General features: G+C 45.7%; 1 protein-coding gene across 5 annotated transcripts; it reads left to right on the top strand.

The window, feature by feature from the left end:
* Positions 1-3,599: 3,599 nt before the first annotated feature.
* Positions 3,600-12,422, top strand: LOC109783145 (BAG-associated GRAM protein 1). Of its 5 annotated transcripts, none has more exons than XM_020341745.3 (18): positions 3,600-3,893; positions 4,043-4,078; positions 4,183-4,280; positions 4,639-4,714; positions 4,866-4,994; positions 5,078-5,124; positions 5,332-5,455; positions 5,565-5,681; positions 6,105-6,134; positions 6,214-6,313; positions 9,928-10,034; positions 10,276-10,416; positions 10,493-10,597; positions 10,669-10,815; positions 10,975-11,028; positions 11,414-11,477; positions 11,616-11,677; positions 12,054-12,422. In XM_020341745.3, exons 1-18 carry the CDS (start codon positions 3,714-3,716, stop codon positions 12,192-12,194), a joined length of 1,758 nt encoding a protein of 585 aa, XP_020197334.1. In that variant the 5' UTR covers positions 3,600-3,713; the 3' UTR covers positions 12,195-12,422. The 5 variants fall into 5 exon arrangements, with proteins under 5 accessions (XP_020197334.1, XP_020197335.1, XP_073358603.1 ...); XM_020341746.4 differs by having other exon boundaries at positions 4,189-4,280; XM_020341747.3 differs by having other exon boundaries at positions 3,634-3,893; positions 4,183-4,338.
* The last annotated feature ends 3,137 nt before the right edge of the window (positions 12,423-15,559 follow it).

A 15,559-nucleotide genomic window follows, 5' to 3' on the forward strand; every position in this document is an offset into this window, starting at 1 on the left:
CTTTTGAGAGTTTTCCACTTTTTTGCATTTCTCTCTTGAAATCTGTTTATTTTAATAAAACTGATTATTTTTAACAGAAAAAAAATTGTGTAATAGGTCAACTTCATGTAATCATTTGCAATTAAGCCCCGTGTGCATGCGCAAGAGCTGTCTTTTAATGAATGGATCAGTTAGTCAAAATGGTCCAGAAATGCTAGGCAACAAAGAAAATCGGAACTAGTAGTAAAAGGGTAGTTTTTTTAAAAAAATAAAAAGGGTAGTATTTGCGGCTGTTTTAGTTTTTTTTTTCGTTGATGTTGCGTTAAGAACACAATGTGTCGGTTTACTTACCATGGAGGAGGAGGAGCCGTCAGTGGTAGCTTTCACACACAATAGTTAAAGTTAACTTGCTACTATTTTTTCTGTTTCCGGCAAATCTTTTTTGAGTGCTCTAATTTGTACGCCAGATCAAAGCGGTGACAGGAGGATTTAAAAATCATCAGGAGTAAAACAGAGGGAATGATGAGGAGCGAGTGGTGGGCGATTCGGCGCGCGGTTGGTAGTTGGCGTTTGCCGCCAACTGAGAGCTGCGTGCGTGCGTGCGTGCGTGCGTGTACGCTTGCGCGCGCTTCAGCGGTCCGGGCCGTCAGGAGGTGGGGTGGCGCGAGACGTTATTAACGACGACGTTAAAACGAAGCAGTCAGAGTAGTAACAGTAGTATAAGCTGGGAAAGGAAACGCTTACAGATTCCTTTCCGGACGCATGTGGGCGGTAGCTTGGCATTGTAGCAGTAGTTGGTTGGTTGATTATGATGGTGGTTAACCGGTTGGTTATCCGAAGCTGGCTCATGCGCTCTGTCTCGTTTCAAAAGGTGCCCGACTCCACAAGCTTGTGCCGCGCCCGAAGGGGTCGGGAGCACGTCAAGTGTCTGCAAGGGAGTTCGGCCCTCTCCTTTTTTTTCTTTTCCGGAAAGGCCAAATGCTACATACTCCCAAGTATTGTATCATGGATCATTAGCAAAAGAGCCTTGCAAAAACTGCAAAATACACCCAAGTTTGTGGGGGTGTCGCGTTGAAGATTTCTTACCCCTACATCCATCGGCATCGCGCGTGAGCAAAGCTCGTTGCTGCCTTTGAGCCTTAGTCCTAGTGATGTAAACTTGTTGAAACCCAATTTTAGCTTATGAAAGCAGCGGTCGGAAAGTCGTCGATGTAAACCAGAAGACGACGACGGCCACGGTCTGAGATCACCGCCCTGAAGAGGAAAATACGAGGAGGGAGGGAGCTTGTAGAACACCAAGATCGTGCACCCCAACACATGATGTTCAAGTCGTCGATACCTTACAGGCATTGCACATGCGGCGGATGAATCGTTCATGGGATCCGTGGGGAGTTGTATGTGGGATCAAGAGGAGTGGTGTGACTACATCAACATCAGTGCACGATATCGACAGTCTTTCGTGTAGAGAGGTAATTTATGGCTTCACCATCGGTGACTTGTAGGAGTTCCTGGGACGAACACAGTATTTTTATTTATTTATACTAGCGTAGCCTATCCGTTCCCCAACACCATATAACAACTAACACACGCAAAAAGCATAGTCCCTGGTGACGCAAAAAATGGCCCGACAAAAAGAGGAAACTAACTTTTCCTTTTCTGCATGCTCTTTTTTTTGCGGGTATTCTGCATGCTCTTTGAAAGAAAATCTATACCGTGGCATACCACACCGCAATATCCGCCCTCCTCCACACGTAGTTGCAACCATGTTGCACATGCTCCCCTCCCCTGCACGACAATGTCGCCCCCCCCCCCCCCCCCCCGGTTGCAATCGTGTTGAAAGTGTGCAGTTGCAGTCGCAGCCAACACTTACAGTTGAGTATCTAGTGATAGATATACAATTGCCCATCCAAATGCCACATTCATAACCCCCACATATTTGGTGGCAAACATGCAACTAATACCCCCCCCCCCCTCCCATCAACCTTGCTTCTCCAAGACCTCCACTCGACCACCCCTTATTTGCAGGCATGTTGAGGGCGTGTAGTTGCACTTGAGGGCAGTATTGCACTTGCACATCTATTGACGGACATGCAACTAATTCATATATATTTTTTAAATTATCAAATTAAAAAAGCATAAATTGTTTAAAAATATATTAAGTAAATAAATATAATGACAAAAAATAAACAAAAAAAGAAAAAAAGTAAATCAGTAAAAACGCTAGAGAAAACTCAGTAAAAAGGAAATAAAACAAAGAACCTTTACAAATCCTGTCCAAACCCGGAAAAAACATGTACATGACTCGGTCCGTTTGCGCGCCTCCGCTTGACCCAATATATCTCCTCCTTCTCCAAATTTTCTTCAATTTCAATAAGCGAAGCACACTGCCGGTCCGCCGACTCGTCAGTGAGAGGGCCCAACCGCAAACTTTCCAACTCATCATTAAGCTCCTTTAGGCGTTTATGAAGTGCCTTAAGGATCTCACGATCCCAATCGTGCATCTTGGCATGCATAGCCGCTGTCCGATCCACCAAAGAAGCTCGGGGATCGGTCCTTTCCCATGCTTCTGGCACTATCTGTGTTACCTCCTCTTTTTTTAACCAGCGTGCTTCAAACTGTTTAATCCTTGTACGAAACTGGTCGCCCACCACATCACCCTCTGTATCAAGAAAGGGAAACAAACCATGGAATTGCCCATTACAAACCACTCTATCTAATCGTTCTCGCAACCTTCGCCTCTGCCAAGTGGATTGATCACCGATGTATCCCATGTCCTCCAACTCGCATGCCACCAGAGCATCCCTAAAATTTTGCATCATACTTATTGGTCGTGGTGCACCACCTTCCTTTTCATGTGAGTACAAAATCTCGTTGAAGTCACCTCCTATCACGCACGGGAGGCACTCCTCTTGGTACAACCCTCGTATATATCCCCATGATAGATGCTTGCCCTCCCATCTCGGCTCACCATAGAACTCCGAGAACCTCCATGTTTCATCACCCGGGCCTCCAATAACAACATCAATAAAGCTTTTAGATTTATTCTTCATTAGGATTTGCACCGGGTCTCTCTAGAAAAGGATTAGTCCACCACTCGCTCCAACCCTATCAACTACCTCCATATGATCCATGCTTATTTTCTTTCAAACCCTTTCTACTTTCACTTTGTTCAGATGTGTCTCAGACAGGAAGAACACATTCGGCCCCCACTGCTTCTGGACATCCATAAGTGATATCACTACCGCAGTGCTGGCCAAACCACGTCAATTCCAACACAGAATTTTCATGACGCCCGGCCAATCAGAGCCGCACCGGTTCAGAGAAAACTGACAACTTGCAGCATCAACACATCATATCACGCAAAACCATCGAGACCCGTGCATGCATGTTCCTCATGCACAAATAGATAGATGCATGTTATTTTCGGGTGGGACAACGAAAATAATGGACGCGTGGCCCCCGAAGGAAACGCACCCTCAATGGGCGCTTCACGTCGACGCAAGAAGACAAAACCAGGGCCGACCAGCGTCACCGAGCAGCACCAGCCGACTGGTGGGCCACGCGACCCCGACAGCTCCGGCCTTCCCCGCCCCGTCGGCCGTCGCCTCCACTGTCCACTCCCAGTCATAACCACCATCCTCCGCTTTCCTTCCCGTCCCTCTCAACTCTCAATCTCTCATGGGCATCGCGTGCTCGCCCCTCCCCATCTCCGAGAAAGAGAGCCCAACCCCCACATGACGCCGCAGGCTGCGCCGGCGGCGCTCGGGCTCCATGTCCCGACACGCTGGGAGATCGAGTTCACCTGCGCCGCCGCGACGGCCCTCGCCCTCGTCCTCGTCCCCGTCGCGCTCTACGCGCTCCTCCGCCCGCGCCGCGCTCCCGCGGCCGCCGACGGCCTCCAGCTCGTCGACAAGGTAAGCAAAGCAACTGCTGCCTCTTCAGTGCCTCCAGAACAGAAATTTGGGCGCGGCGACGAGCGGGTCGCATGTTCTAACGTCGCGACCGTTTTTGTTTTGGCATTCGCCTGCTCTGCTCTGCTTTGCGCGCCGGAATTGCCGCTCAGTGCCACGAGGGAGCGCCGTCGGCGTACGCGGTCAACGTGAGTGTGGCTCGCCGTTGTTGTTCATCAGCCACTCTGACGGCTCTCTGGTTCGTCGTGTGGCTTGCTGACTTGGGTGGGCGCGTGTCTTTCTGACTGTCCAGCTGCAGCTGCTCGCCGCCAAGGATCTGATCGCGGCCAACTTGAACGGGACTTCCGACCCCTATGCACTCATCACCTGCGGCCAAGACAAGCGTTTCAGGTGGGTGCATTTCTCCTCTGAATATGAGCACCACCTGCGGCCAAGACAAGCGTTTCAGGTGGGTGCATTTCTCCTCTGAATATGAGCACCACACGGTCATATACTACATGATTGGGGGCTTGAGAAGGTCTGATGTAACTGATCCACATTACAACCTGGAAATATTTCTGTGGGGAAAACGACTGTGGCAGGGGTCGATAGAAACAGTTATACAAATGTAAAAATCCTTCCGATGCAAAATAATATTATTCTGCTTGATAGAATTAGGGAGGAAAGCAGCCGGTTTTGTAGTACCAGTAGTCTACTTTCCCCCTTTATTCTAGTATCTCTGACTGTCTTATACGTACCTTAATTACAGCTCCATGGTTCCTGGCTCAAGAAACCCAATGTGGGGAGAGGAATTCAATTTTGCTGTTGACTGCCTTCCTGTAAAGGTTATTATTACCACCACTTCCTCTTCTACTCCGTACCTAATTTTGAATTTCTCCTAAAACACCCAGCGTCAGTTCATAGCTGTTAGCCTGTTACAACTTACAAGTCAACATGACAATCACAATCCATGCACTACTTTGACACACATTGTAGATAAAGGTGGAAATATATGATTGGGACATAGTATGGAGGAGCACAACACTTGGTTCTGTTACTGTTTCAGTTGAGTCTGAGAAGCAGAGTGGACCAGTTTGGTATACGCTTGACGGCTCATCAGGACGGGTAACTGGTTTCTACAAAACAACTTGGTTTCTCAGAATCATTTGTTTTCAGTTGTTATCTTATCAATTTTTCTGTATTGTTAGGTTTGTCTCCATATCAAGGCAATCAGGGTTAATGAGAGTTCCTCCAGGTTTGCTCTGATTTTTGTAATTATGTTAGATGTGAATTCTTTTGCATTTTTGAACAGCTTTGGCATGTTGCAGTCACTTGCTTCACTTTTTATTTACTGTCAAAATGTCACTTGCTTCACTATTATACTCTGTCCATTTGGACAACATAAGAAAACCTACAACATGTCCTTGTCACTAATTTTCTGACATCATTTTTTGTGTTTTAGGGCTCTAAACAACTCTGCTGAGGCTGATGCTCGTAAAAGGATCTCCTTAGACAAAGAAGGCCCTACTGTCGTTCACCAAAAGCCAGGTCATTTACAGACAATTTTTGGGCTACCTCCAGATGAGGCAAGTACCTACTGCTACTACTGCTAATTAAACAGATTCATGCATAGGTCTATTACCATTGTTTCCAACTTGCAAGAGTTATTGTTTCATTGCTTTGTTTATCATCCAGGTTGTTGAACACAGTTATTCATGTGCACTTGAGAGGTCATTTCTATATCACGGCCGCATTTATGTGTCTTTATGGCACATTTGCTTCTATTCCAACATCTTCTCTAAGCAGATTAAGGTTGGCTCACATACAATATTTTTCAATTGCACACTTTGATTGGTGGATTTACTTGGTTCGTTATGTTTGCTTAATTTTTTTCGTGCTTGTCAGAAAATATTCATTTTTCGTGTTCTGTTGATTTCATTGTGCGTCTAAACTTCAAAGAGACACTTCGATGATCACACGATATTAACACATTTAGTGATATTTCGAAGATCACATGAATCACTAAAGCTACCAATCCTGGTCAACAAGAGCATTTTTTCTCTATATATTCCGATGCCATGTAGATTGGGTTGGATAACTTTTGTATCCTATGTGCTGTGGAAAATTTTACATTGTTAAAGCTAGCTAGAAAGCTTGTCTTAGAAATATATCCAATTTCTTACATTGGTTTTGATACATTGTGAGACTGAAAACATGTTTTTCTTATATATGAAGGTTGTGCTCCCTTTGAGAGATATTGATGAGGTGAACCTTGCCTTACTCTCCTACATCATTTCCTTGCTAAAAGTGTTACTGATCACTTCTGTCCTTTTTTTACATGTAGATAACAAAAAGCCAACTTGCAGTTATTAATCCTGCAATTACGATATTTCTTCGAACGGGTGCTGGAGGACATGGAGTTCCGTCCTTAGCATGCCCAGATGGTATGATATAAAACTCGCAATCTTGCGTAGGCATAACAACCTTTTTTGGATACTGCAAACTTAAATCCCTTTCATTGATTTTATAATACTTAGTTGTCAAGTCTTAGCATGGCCGGTCCCAAGCCTGGATAAAGGAGGAGGGTTGTGATAGGCTTGGCGACCCAACATCAAAACTCAGCCACTCTTATGGAGATAAAACCAAGAAGAACCTCGTTGGGGAATTACCCACTTACCGACATGCCATATCGGAACCCGGGTGCGGTGTTAAATGGGCAAGTGCCGGGCCGTCGCCCCCACGGTGGTGCGCCGTATCTTGATATGGATACGGTAATAAGTGAGCAAGGATCGGGTCGCCGCATCCTAAATGGTGCGCTACCTCAACGCCCGGGTGTAGTGAAAAATGAGCAAAGGTCTTTGCATTTGACTCGACGAGTTCGAAGGGTAAGGAAGCTAGCCAAGCCAAGTAGGATTCGCTTAGGTAGCTGGAAGGTAGGGTCCCTAACGGGTAAGTTACGGGAGTTAGTTGATGCAGCAGTGAGGAGACGTGTTGATACCCTGTGCGTCCAAGAGACCAAATGGAAGGGACATAGGCTGACGAGGTGGAGGACATTGGCTTCAAGCTGTGGTACACGGGGACAACTACAAACATAAATGGAGTAGGCATCTTGATCAACAAGAGCCTCATGTATGGAGTTGTAGACGTCAAGAGGTAAGGGGACCGGATTATCCTAGTCAAGTTGGTCGTTGGGGACTTAGTTCTCAATGTTATCATCATGTCTACCCACAAGTAGGCCACAATGAGAGCACCAAAAGGGAGTTATGGGAAGGCTCGGGGGACTTGGTTAGGAGTGTACCTATTGGCGAGAAGCTCTTCGTAGGAGGAGACCTCAAGGGCCACGTGGGTATATCTAACACAAATTTTGAAGGGGTGCATGCGGGCTTTGGCTATGTCATCATGAATCAAGAAGGAGAGAGGATGTCTTAGGCTTTGCTTTAGCAAGCCCACGACATGATCGTAGCTAACACCCTCTTGAGAAAGAATCCCATCTAGCGACTTTCTGTAGTGGTCAACACTATAGCCAGATTGATTGTGTCCTCTCTATAAGAGAAGACATGCGTGTTTGCTTAGATTGTAAGGTGATACCTAAGAGAGTGTTGTCCCTCAACATAAGCTTGTGGTGGCTGACTTTTGCTTCCGGATTCGTGTCCAGCGGGATAAGCACGCCAAAGTCACTAGAACGAAGTGGTGGAAGGTCAAGGGGGAGGCAGGCCAGGTTTTCAAGGAGATGGTTATTAAGGAGGGCTCTTGGGAGGACGGAGGCAATGCAAACAATATGTGGATGAAGATGGTGACCTACATTCGGAAGGTGGCTTCAAATGAGTTTGGGGTGACCAAGGGAAGTAGAGGTGAGGCTAAAGATACTTGGTGGTGAAATGATGATGTCCTGAAGGCTATTAAGGAGAAGAAGGACGGTTTCAGACGCCTGCATCTTGATAGGAGTGCAGACAACATACAAAACTACAAGTTGGCAAAGAAGATCGCAAAGCGAGCTGTGAGTGAACCAAGGGGTCGGGCATATGAGGACCTCCACCAACGTTTAAACTCAAAGGATGGCGAAAGGGACATTTATAAGATGGCTAAGATCCAGGAGAGGAAGACGAGGGATGTCAACCATGTCAAATGCATCAAGGACAGAGCAGATTGGCTTCTGGTGAAGGACGAGGAGATCAAGCATAGATGGCGAGAGTACTTTTTACAAAGTGTTCAATGGAGAGAATGAGAGCTCTACCATTGGGTTGGACGACTCCTTTGATGATACCAACAAACATTTTTGTGCGGCGGATCCAGAGTCTGAGGTTAGTAAGCTTTAAGAAGGATGAAAAGAGGCAAGGCAATGGCCCCTTATTGTATCACCATTGAGGTGTGGAGAGGCCTTGGAGACATAGTGATAGTATGGCTAATTTAGCTTTTCAACCACATTTTCAGTCAAACAAGATGCCCGAAGAATGGAAGCGATGTATATTAGTACCAATCTTCAAGAACAAGGGGGATGTTCAAAGTTACTAATTACCGTTGAATTAAGTTGATAGAGCTATGGGAGAGAGTCATTGAGCACCGCTTAAGAAGAATGACAAGCGTGGTAAAAAATCAGTTTGGCTTCATGACTGGTAGGTCAACCATGGAAGCGATTTTGTTGGCATGACAACTCATGGAGAGATACAGAGAACAAAAGAAGGAAGTGCATACGGTGTTCATTGAGAAGGCCTACGATAAGATACCGTGGAATATCATGTGGTGGACCTTGGAGAAACACAAAGTCCAAACAAAATACATTACCCTCATCAAAGACATGTAAGATAATGTTGTGACAAGTTCTGAACAAGTGATGGCGACACCGATGACTTTCCAATTAAAATAGGACTGTATTAAGGGTCAACTTTGAGCCCTTATCTCTTTGCTTTGGTGATGGATGAGGTCACAAGGGATATCTAAGAAGATATACCATGGTGTATGCTCTTTGCGTATGATGTGGTGCTAGTCAATGGTAGCCACGTGGGGGTTAATACAAAGTTAGAGCTGTGTAGATAGACTCTGGAATCGAAAGGGTTTTAGTTTTAGTAGAACTAAAACTGAGTACATCAGATGCGATTTTAGTACTACTAGGCACAAGGAGGAGGAGGTTAGCCTTGATGCACATGAAGTACCTCAGAAGGGCACCTTCCGATATTTGGGGTCAATGCTGCAAAAGGATAGTGATATAAATGAAGATACGAGTCATGAAATCAAAGCCGGATGGATGAAGTGGCCCCAATTCTGGCGTCCTATGACAAGAGAGCGCAACAAAAGCTAAAAGACAGGTTCTATAGGACGGCGATCCGACTTGCGATGTTGTATGGCGCGGGATATTGGCCAACTAAGAGGCGACATGTCCAACCCTTAGGTGGAGTAGAGATGCGCATGTTGAGATGGATATGTGGCCACACAAGAAAGGATCGGATCCGGAATGATGATATATGTGAGAGAGTTGGGTAGCACCGATCGAAGAGAAGCTTGTCCAAGATTGTCTAAGATGGTTAGGGCATATAGAACTAAGGTCTCCAGATGCGTCAATGCATGGCGAATGGATAAAGCGTGCTGATAATATCAAGAGAGGTCGGGGTAGACCAAACTTGACACGGGAGGAGTCCGTTAAGAGAGATCTGAAGGACTGCAATATCCGATAAAGGGTTTCCCCCCGCTTTATATATAAAGCAAACACCCGATACATCCAGCTCGCTGGGGCCACAGCACAGAAAAGCCCAAAAGGAACCATGTTGAGATGTTTGGTTTTACTGCTTATTAGTCGATGACTTGGTGTAGATTTCCGTTCCGTGAGTGTAGGTTGCATTCCACCATGACTTGAGATACAGGTTTATTTGATGTGAAATTGGTTGCAAGCTTAAGAAGTGCGGAGGAAGCTAGTGATCATGCATTCATGCTAGAAAACAGACTAAAAGGGCATTGTTGACCAAATTTTATACTACAATATTCACACATTTTCTAGAGGCTGGCAAAAGGACTGCTTAGATATATGTCAATTGCTTTATGTCACCTTTTTATATTATTTTTGCAGGAAGAGTTAGATATATATTTGCATCGTTTTGGAACAGAAACCGCACAGTTAGAGCATTGGAACAAGCTGTGAAGAACTTCCATACCATGATAGAGGCTGAGAAACAGGTAGTGACATCTCGAGCAGCCTTTTCTCCACATATATTTTAATTAAGAATTTTAATATAGGATGCACGTTGCTGTTGCATATCTGCAGTCTTACTGTTAGTGCACTACTAGTAGTTTTGAAGCAAAGCTTTCTGCATGCTTTGCTGTTTATGATTGGCACTGATTTACATGATTGCGTTCTCCATAATTTGCTTATCAAAATCGATAATGGCTTTTAATACATTTGGACTTTGGATTATAGGAACATGCTCGATCTGCATTACGTGCACTCAGTGGCTCAAGAAACAATAGCATGGAGGTAGATGTTCCAGAAGAATGTGCTGATTTAACAGGGCTACTACAACCGTTTGTCAAAGAAGATGTTCTAGTCTCTGTATTTGATGTAATGATAACTAACCGTATCTTCCATGATTCTGCAATCGATAGTAAAACTGATCTTCAATCTCGTCTCATCTCAGGGAGCATTTCCGTGTACCGCAGACCAGTTTTTCAATAATCTTATAAATGATGACTCAACTTACACAACAGAATATCGGACAGCTCGTCAGGATAAAGATATCAACGTAAGTATCCAGCACGGTGCCAGGTCTCTGAGTCATGAATTATTGCTGACTAGAAATATTTCTGTATGCAGCTGGGCCAGTGGCATCTTGCTGACGAGTATGATGGTCAGGTGAGAGAACTTAAGTGTAGATCCATGTGCCACAGCCCGATGTGCCCTCCATATTCAGCAATAACAGAGTGGCAGCATGCGGTTCTTTCAGCTAACAAAACCGATCTGGTATGTTTTTAATGCAGAACTGAACATCCCATTACGACGGCTAACATTTCTTGAGTCATAGTATTACAGATATGTTACATTATGTTATATACAGTATTACAGTATATACTACTACTACAGATCATAAATAAATCTGATTTATCATTTTCTATCTTTTAGGTATTCGAGACTGTACAACAAGTACATGATGTTCCGTTTGGTTCCTATTTTGAGGTACTTCTAGCCGAGTTGGTTTCCGTGAAAGATACATTTACATATCCATTTTATTGCAATCTACTCCCTCCGTTCCTAAATATTTGTCTTTTTAGAGATTTCAAATGGACTACCACAAACGAATGCATGTAGACATATTTTAGAGCGTAGATTCACTCATTTTGCTCTGTATGTAGTCACTTGTTAAAATCTCTAGAAAGACAAATATTTAGGAACGGAGGTAGTACAATGCTGTTCCAATTTTGAGCAAGCTACTTCCATTCTGATTCCAAAATTCTTTTACTTTATAGTGTTACAAATGCTTATTTTTAGGTTGCCCTGTTAGAAATACAACTGTGTTCAACTATGATTTGGTAATATAGTTAACTGATGTTCCACTTTTCAGATACACTGTAGATGGTCTGTGAAAACCATCGATTCTAGTTCGTGCAGTGTTGACATTAGTGCTGGTTGGTGTTTTTCTTCTGATCTCCATGTGTAGCTTGTGTTCTCTTATTTCCTTTTATCTTATGATGTCTGTTCTCAGTGCAAAACTGCAAATGGAAATTTGTAATTTGATGGACGCGGTGGGCACTCTGTCCTTTCAGGTGCACATTTCAAGAAATGGTGCATAATGCAGTCTAAGATAAAGAGCGGTGCTGTGGACGAGGTATGAATTTATCTACTGTTGGCCTCTGTTTGATGATGATCTGTGAATGTGAATTTAATCCAACTTGTCCACAAACTTAGTAATATGCTAGTGAGATTTTACGATCGATAGTGAAATTACGTGCAATCAATTTCACACATTTAAGCGATCAAAATAATCAAGGCACTAACTCCCGGTTCCAGATAAGCTGCAATCTGGATATGATCAGATTAATTTGGACATTATAAATACAGATATCTCTGGTTGTTTGGATGCTATAGACTTGCATATCAAGATGCAAATATTACCTGAGTATTCTTTGTCTTTAGTCTCTGCATGTGGTAATTAATCCATTTAACTTTTAAGGTTGTGGTAATTATGTTTTGAAATCTTGCAGTTAAAGAAGGAAGTTGGAGAAATGTTAGGGTTTGCGGAGTCATATATGCTAAAAGTTAGCTCCCCTAACCAAGAAGACGATGGTACTGCCCAACAAGGCAGCACGGCGCCAGACGCAGATGACATACCTGGTGATCAGTAACTAGCTGAGTATGCTCTCTTCTCATGACAGGCACCGTCGCACGATGGTGTTTTATGATGATACCCGGTGGACCTGTAACTGTAACTAGTCCAAATTTGATATGATTGGCTGCCTTAAAGGTAAAAATTCTTTAGGAAATCCTATATAGTCTTATGGATGGCCTCTTGCATCATTGTGACACATACAAGATAGTTATTAAACGGTGAATATCAAGGTTTGGTACACAAACATCCGTATAAAAAGAAAAAGCCACAACCAGCGAAAATAGGAATATATGCCTACACACATGCCTACTATTGAGCCACCATTCAAACCGGTTGTAAGTAACCCGTGCGATCATCTCTCACCGGTTGCACCCAGTAGCCATAAGCTCATGTCCCGCCGAATGTAGTAAGGGCCATGTATGGATCCATGTTGTAGCCTTGAAATGACTTGCAAAACAGTTTGTATTTTCACTCTGGCAAAACACAGTCATTCCAGCAATTTCATAAAGCTCAAAGCGAAGCACAAACTCCGTCATGGATATGTGGCTTAACTTCCAACCAGTTTCCAAATAAATTTGCTTATACTAGTAGGTGGAAGCAGGTTAAAAGTCACATGAATCGTACATCATAGCAAAGTGTGAAACAGACAAGAAATAAACACGTGTGAAATAAACAGGAAATAAACAAATGATGAATTGTTTCATCCTGATCACAAAAACAACATCGTCTACCGCCTTGCCATCTTCTTCTTCTTTTTCTCGAATACGCACAAGCATGCGTATCATATATTCATAGAAGAAGAGCCAAGACGGCTAATACAACGCCTTTCGGCAATGTGCCACCCCGAGAGGTTAACACCCACAATTACAGTGACAACATCGGCAACTAACACCCTTGCCCAAACTCAAGCCAAACAATGGCGAAAAGTACGGACACAGAGCACACAAGCCGCTTCCCCGGCATCAAACACCTCACAGCACGACAAACCACCTAACCAAACTAGATCAACGCACTCTCCACCGATGGTGCCTGGAAGATCGGCCAGTGGACAGCGGGAGCTAGCCTGACTCGAAGAAGACGTCGCCGATGAGGCGTCGATGATGGAGTACATAGCGCCCCGGATGCTCATGTCCACAGCAACATCCCGCACATGTCAGCCCTGCACCCCAAGCCACACCGCCGAGGCGAGCGAGGCAACCCACCAGCCGCGTCCCGGACGGCACCCCAAGCACCTAGGCAACGCCTCCAAGAAGGGGAGGGCGCCGATACGCCGCCGCTGCCTGGCCCGGTGAACCGAGCCTCGAGTTTCCTCCGGTGTCAGTAGAGCGGATGGACATGGCCATGACAACGCCTCCAGGGAGGAGACGCCGCCCACGAGCGTCGCCGTTGCCCGCAGCCGTAGCCGCGCTGGATTTCTCCTTGGCCACGCCCATCATCTCCGGAGCACAGCAAAACTGGAAGTGGGGGGCAAAGCTGCCACCTTGGGCCATCACCGCGAAAAGGGGAACTGAATGTCGCCGCGCCATCGTCCGCAGACCACCACGCCGCCTAGCTAGTAGGTGCGTCCACCGCAGCCCCTGGTCGAGGGAGACCAGCACCTGCCTCCACCCGCCACATCCCCGCCGCCCTCACGGCCAGGGACATCAGCACCTCTGCCGGGACGCCGCAGCACCTCCGCCGCAACTCCCGACCAGCCACCTCGACGCGCCTCCGATCCGGGGAGAAGAGAGCGAATCTGCCTCATCCTGGGGCCGCCGCCCCAGTGTACCAGCACCGGATCACCCGCCGACGGCAGCCCCGACGGTGCCCGCGTAGCCCAGGCGGCCAGATCTGGCCGAGCCAGACCGAGCCAGCCCGGCGGCCCCACGCAACCACGCCTTGGCCAGGCGCCAGCGGGAGCAGCAGGCCGTGCCGCTCACCCCCGCGCCGCCCGCCACCGCGCCAACACGCTCCGCCCCAGTGCGCCGCCACCGCCCGATGCAGACGCCCGCGCCTGCCAACACTGCGCATGGGGAGGAGATGACCGCCGACGCCAACCGGGCTTTGCCCCGCGGCGGCGAGGAGAGGGCAGGGGAAGGGGGAGCTGGCCTAGCGGCGCTAGGGTTTGCCCTCCAGGTCGCCGCGCGGGAGCGGCGCGGGAGGGAAGGGGCGTATATACAAACTTGATGGATAGTTTAATTAATTATTATCCTCATCATCTTCGTTTTCCCAAATTATCCTTTGTGAGAGTAACCCTCTGTCCCCGCAGAAAAAAAAAGAGAGTAACCCTCTGTGAACAAACCACATAGAAAGTTTAATCTTAAGTGACTCTTTTTTTCCATATATGTTCGAACGAAATACAGGCCTTGTGTTAATATGGTCTGAGTACATATATGTAAGTGAGAAACTCCGGACGATGTCAAACGCCAATAGAAAGAATATGGCCCATCAGTTAAGTTGACCACCATCAACCTACATACAAGATGTAGCCAAGCTCGTAATTTATCTCCAATCAGAGCTCGCCTCAACTAGATATTCAAGGGAACAATCCTTACTATTGTGTCGACGAACACCTCTTTTTGTTGCATCGTATTATAGAGAAACATGTATTGTAGGCCATGGGCGCATCTTCTATCCAAGTATCCTTCAAAAAACGCGTGGTACAACCATCTTCCACCTTAAAGGCACCTTTATTAAAGAGTGCCACATTAGTCCGCATCAAGCCCTTCCAAGGGTGAGTCATACATTTGCGACGTGACTTGGGACAAAGTCTTGGAATGAATATACTTGCTAAGGAGGCATATGTTTTTAACCCGAGGTTTTCAATGCCGAGACCCCATAATAAATCCCACCTCGCCAGCCGATATTTAGTCTTATGTTCATCCTCTTCCAGAAAAATTCAGAGCAGTAAAAATAAAGTCTTTTTCACACACCTATCAGAACCACAAAAAAAGATAACATGAACATAGGAAGTCTCGTGAGCAATAAATTCACAAGGATCAACTGACCGCCATATGACATTAGTTTATGTTTCCAACAACTAAGCTTCTTTTGTTCTCAGTGCATTTCCACTCTTTATTAGTGAGTTTTCGACGGTGTGTTAGTATCCCAAGACAACTAAACGATAGCTTCATTGAATTATCCTCTTTATTCGCTCATGTATGTCATCTAGCTACGCAGTGTATTCTCATAATCCGGTGTCCACTCTGTTGTGTTTCTCTGTTCATACACGCAACATATACCTGCTAGGCTGCTCACCAGAAAATTGCACAAAAACACAATAGACTATTGGTAGTAGACATGAGCAACAACATATGAAGTTACACATCGAGCAACGAGGGGCTTAAGTGCGGGCACGACATGGTGTCACGCTTCTCCTTGCTAGTATTTTAGTAAATGGAA

Source organism: Aegilops tauschii, chromosome 6, assembly GCF_002575655.3.
Source record: "Aegilops tauschii subsp. strangulata cultivar AL8/78 chromosome 6, Aet v6.0, whole genome shotgun sequence".
In the NCBI taxonomy this organism is placed as follows: Eukaryota; Viridiplantae; Streptophyta; class Magnoliopsida; order Poales; family Poaceae; genus Aegilops; species Aegilops tauschii.

Excerpts from the sequence above, each read along its gene's own strand:
- LOC109783145 (XM_020341745.3), top strand. The coding sequence starts at position 3,714 with ATGACGCCGCAGGCTGCGCCGGCGGCGCTCGGGCTCCATGTCCCGACA. Across the intron at positions 4,079-4,182 it reads CGTCGGCGTACGCGGTCAAC|CTGCAGCTGCTCGCCGCCAA; the intron begins GTGAGTGTGGCT and ends CTGACTGTCCAG. Across the intron at positions 10,598-10,668 it reads GTCAGGATAAAGATATCAAC|CTGGGCCAGTGGCATCTTGC; the intron begins GTAAGTATCCAG and ends TTCTGTATGCAG.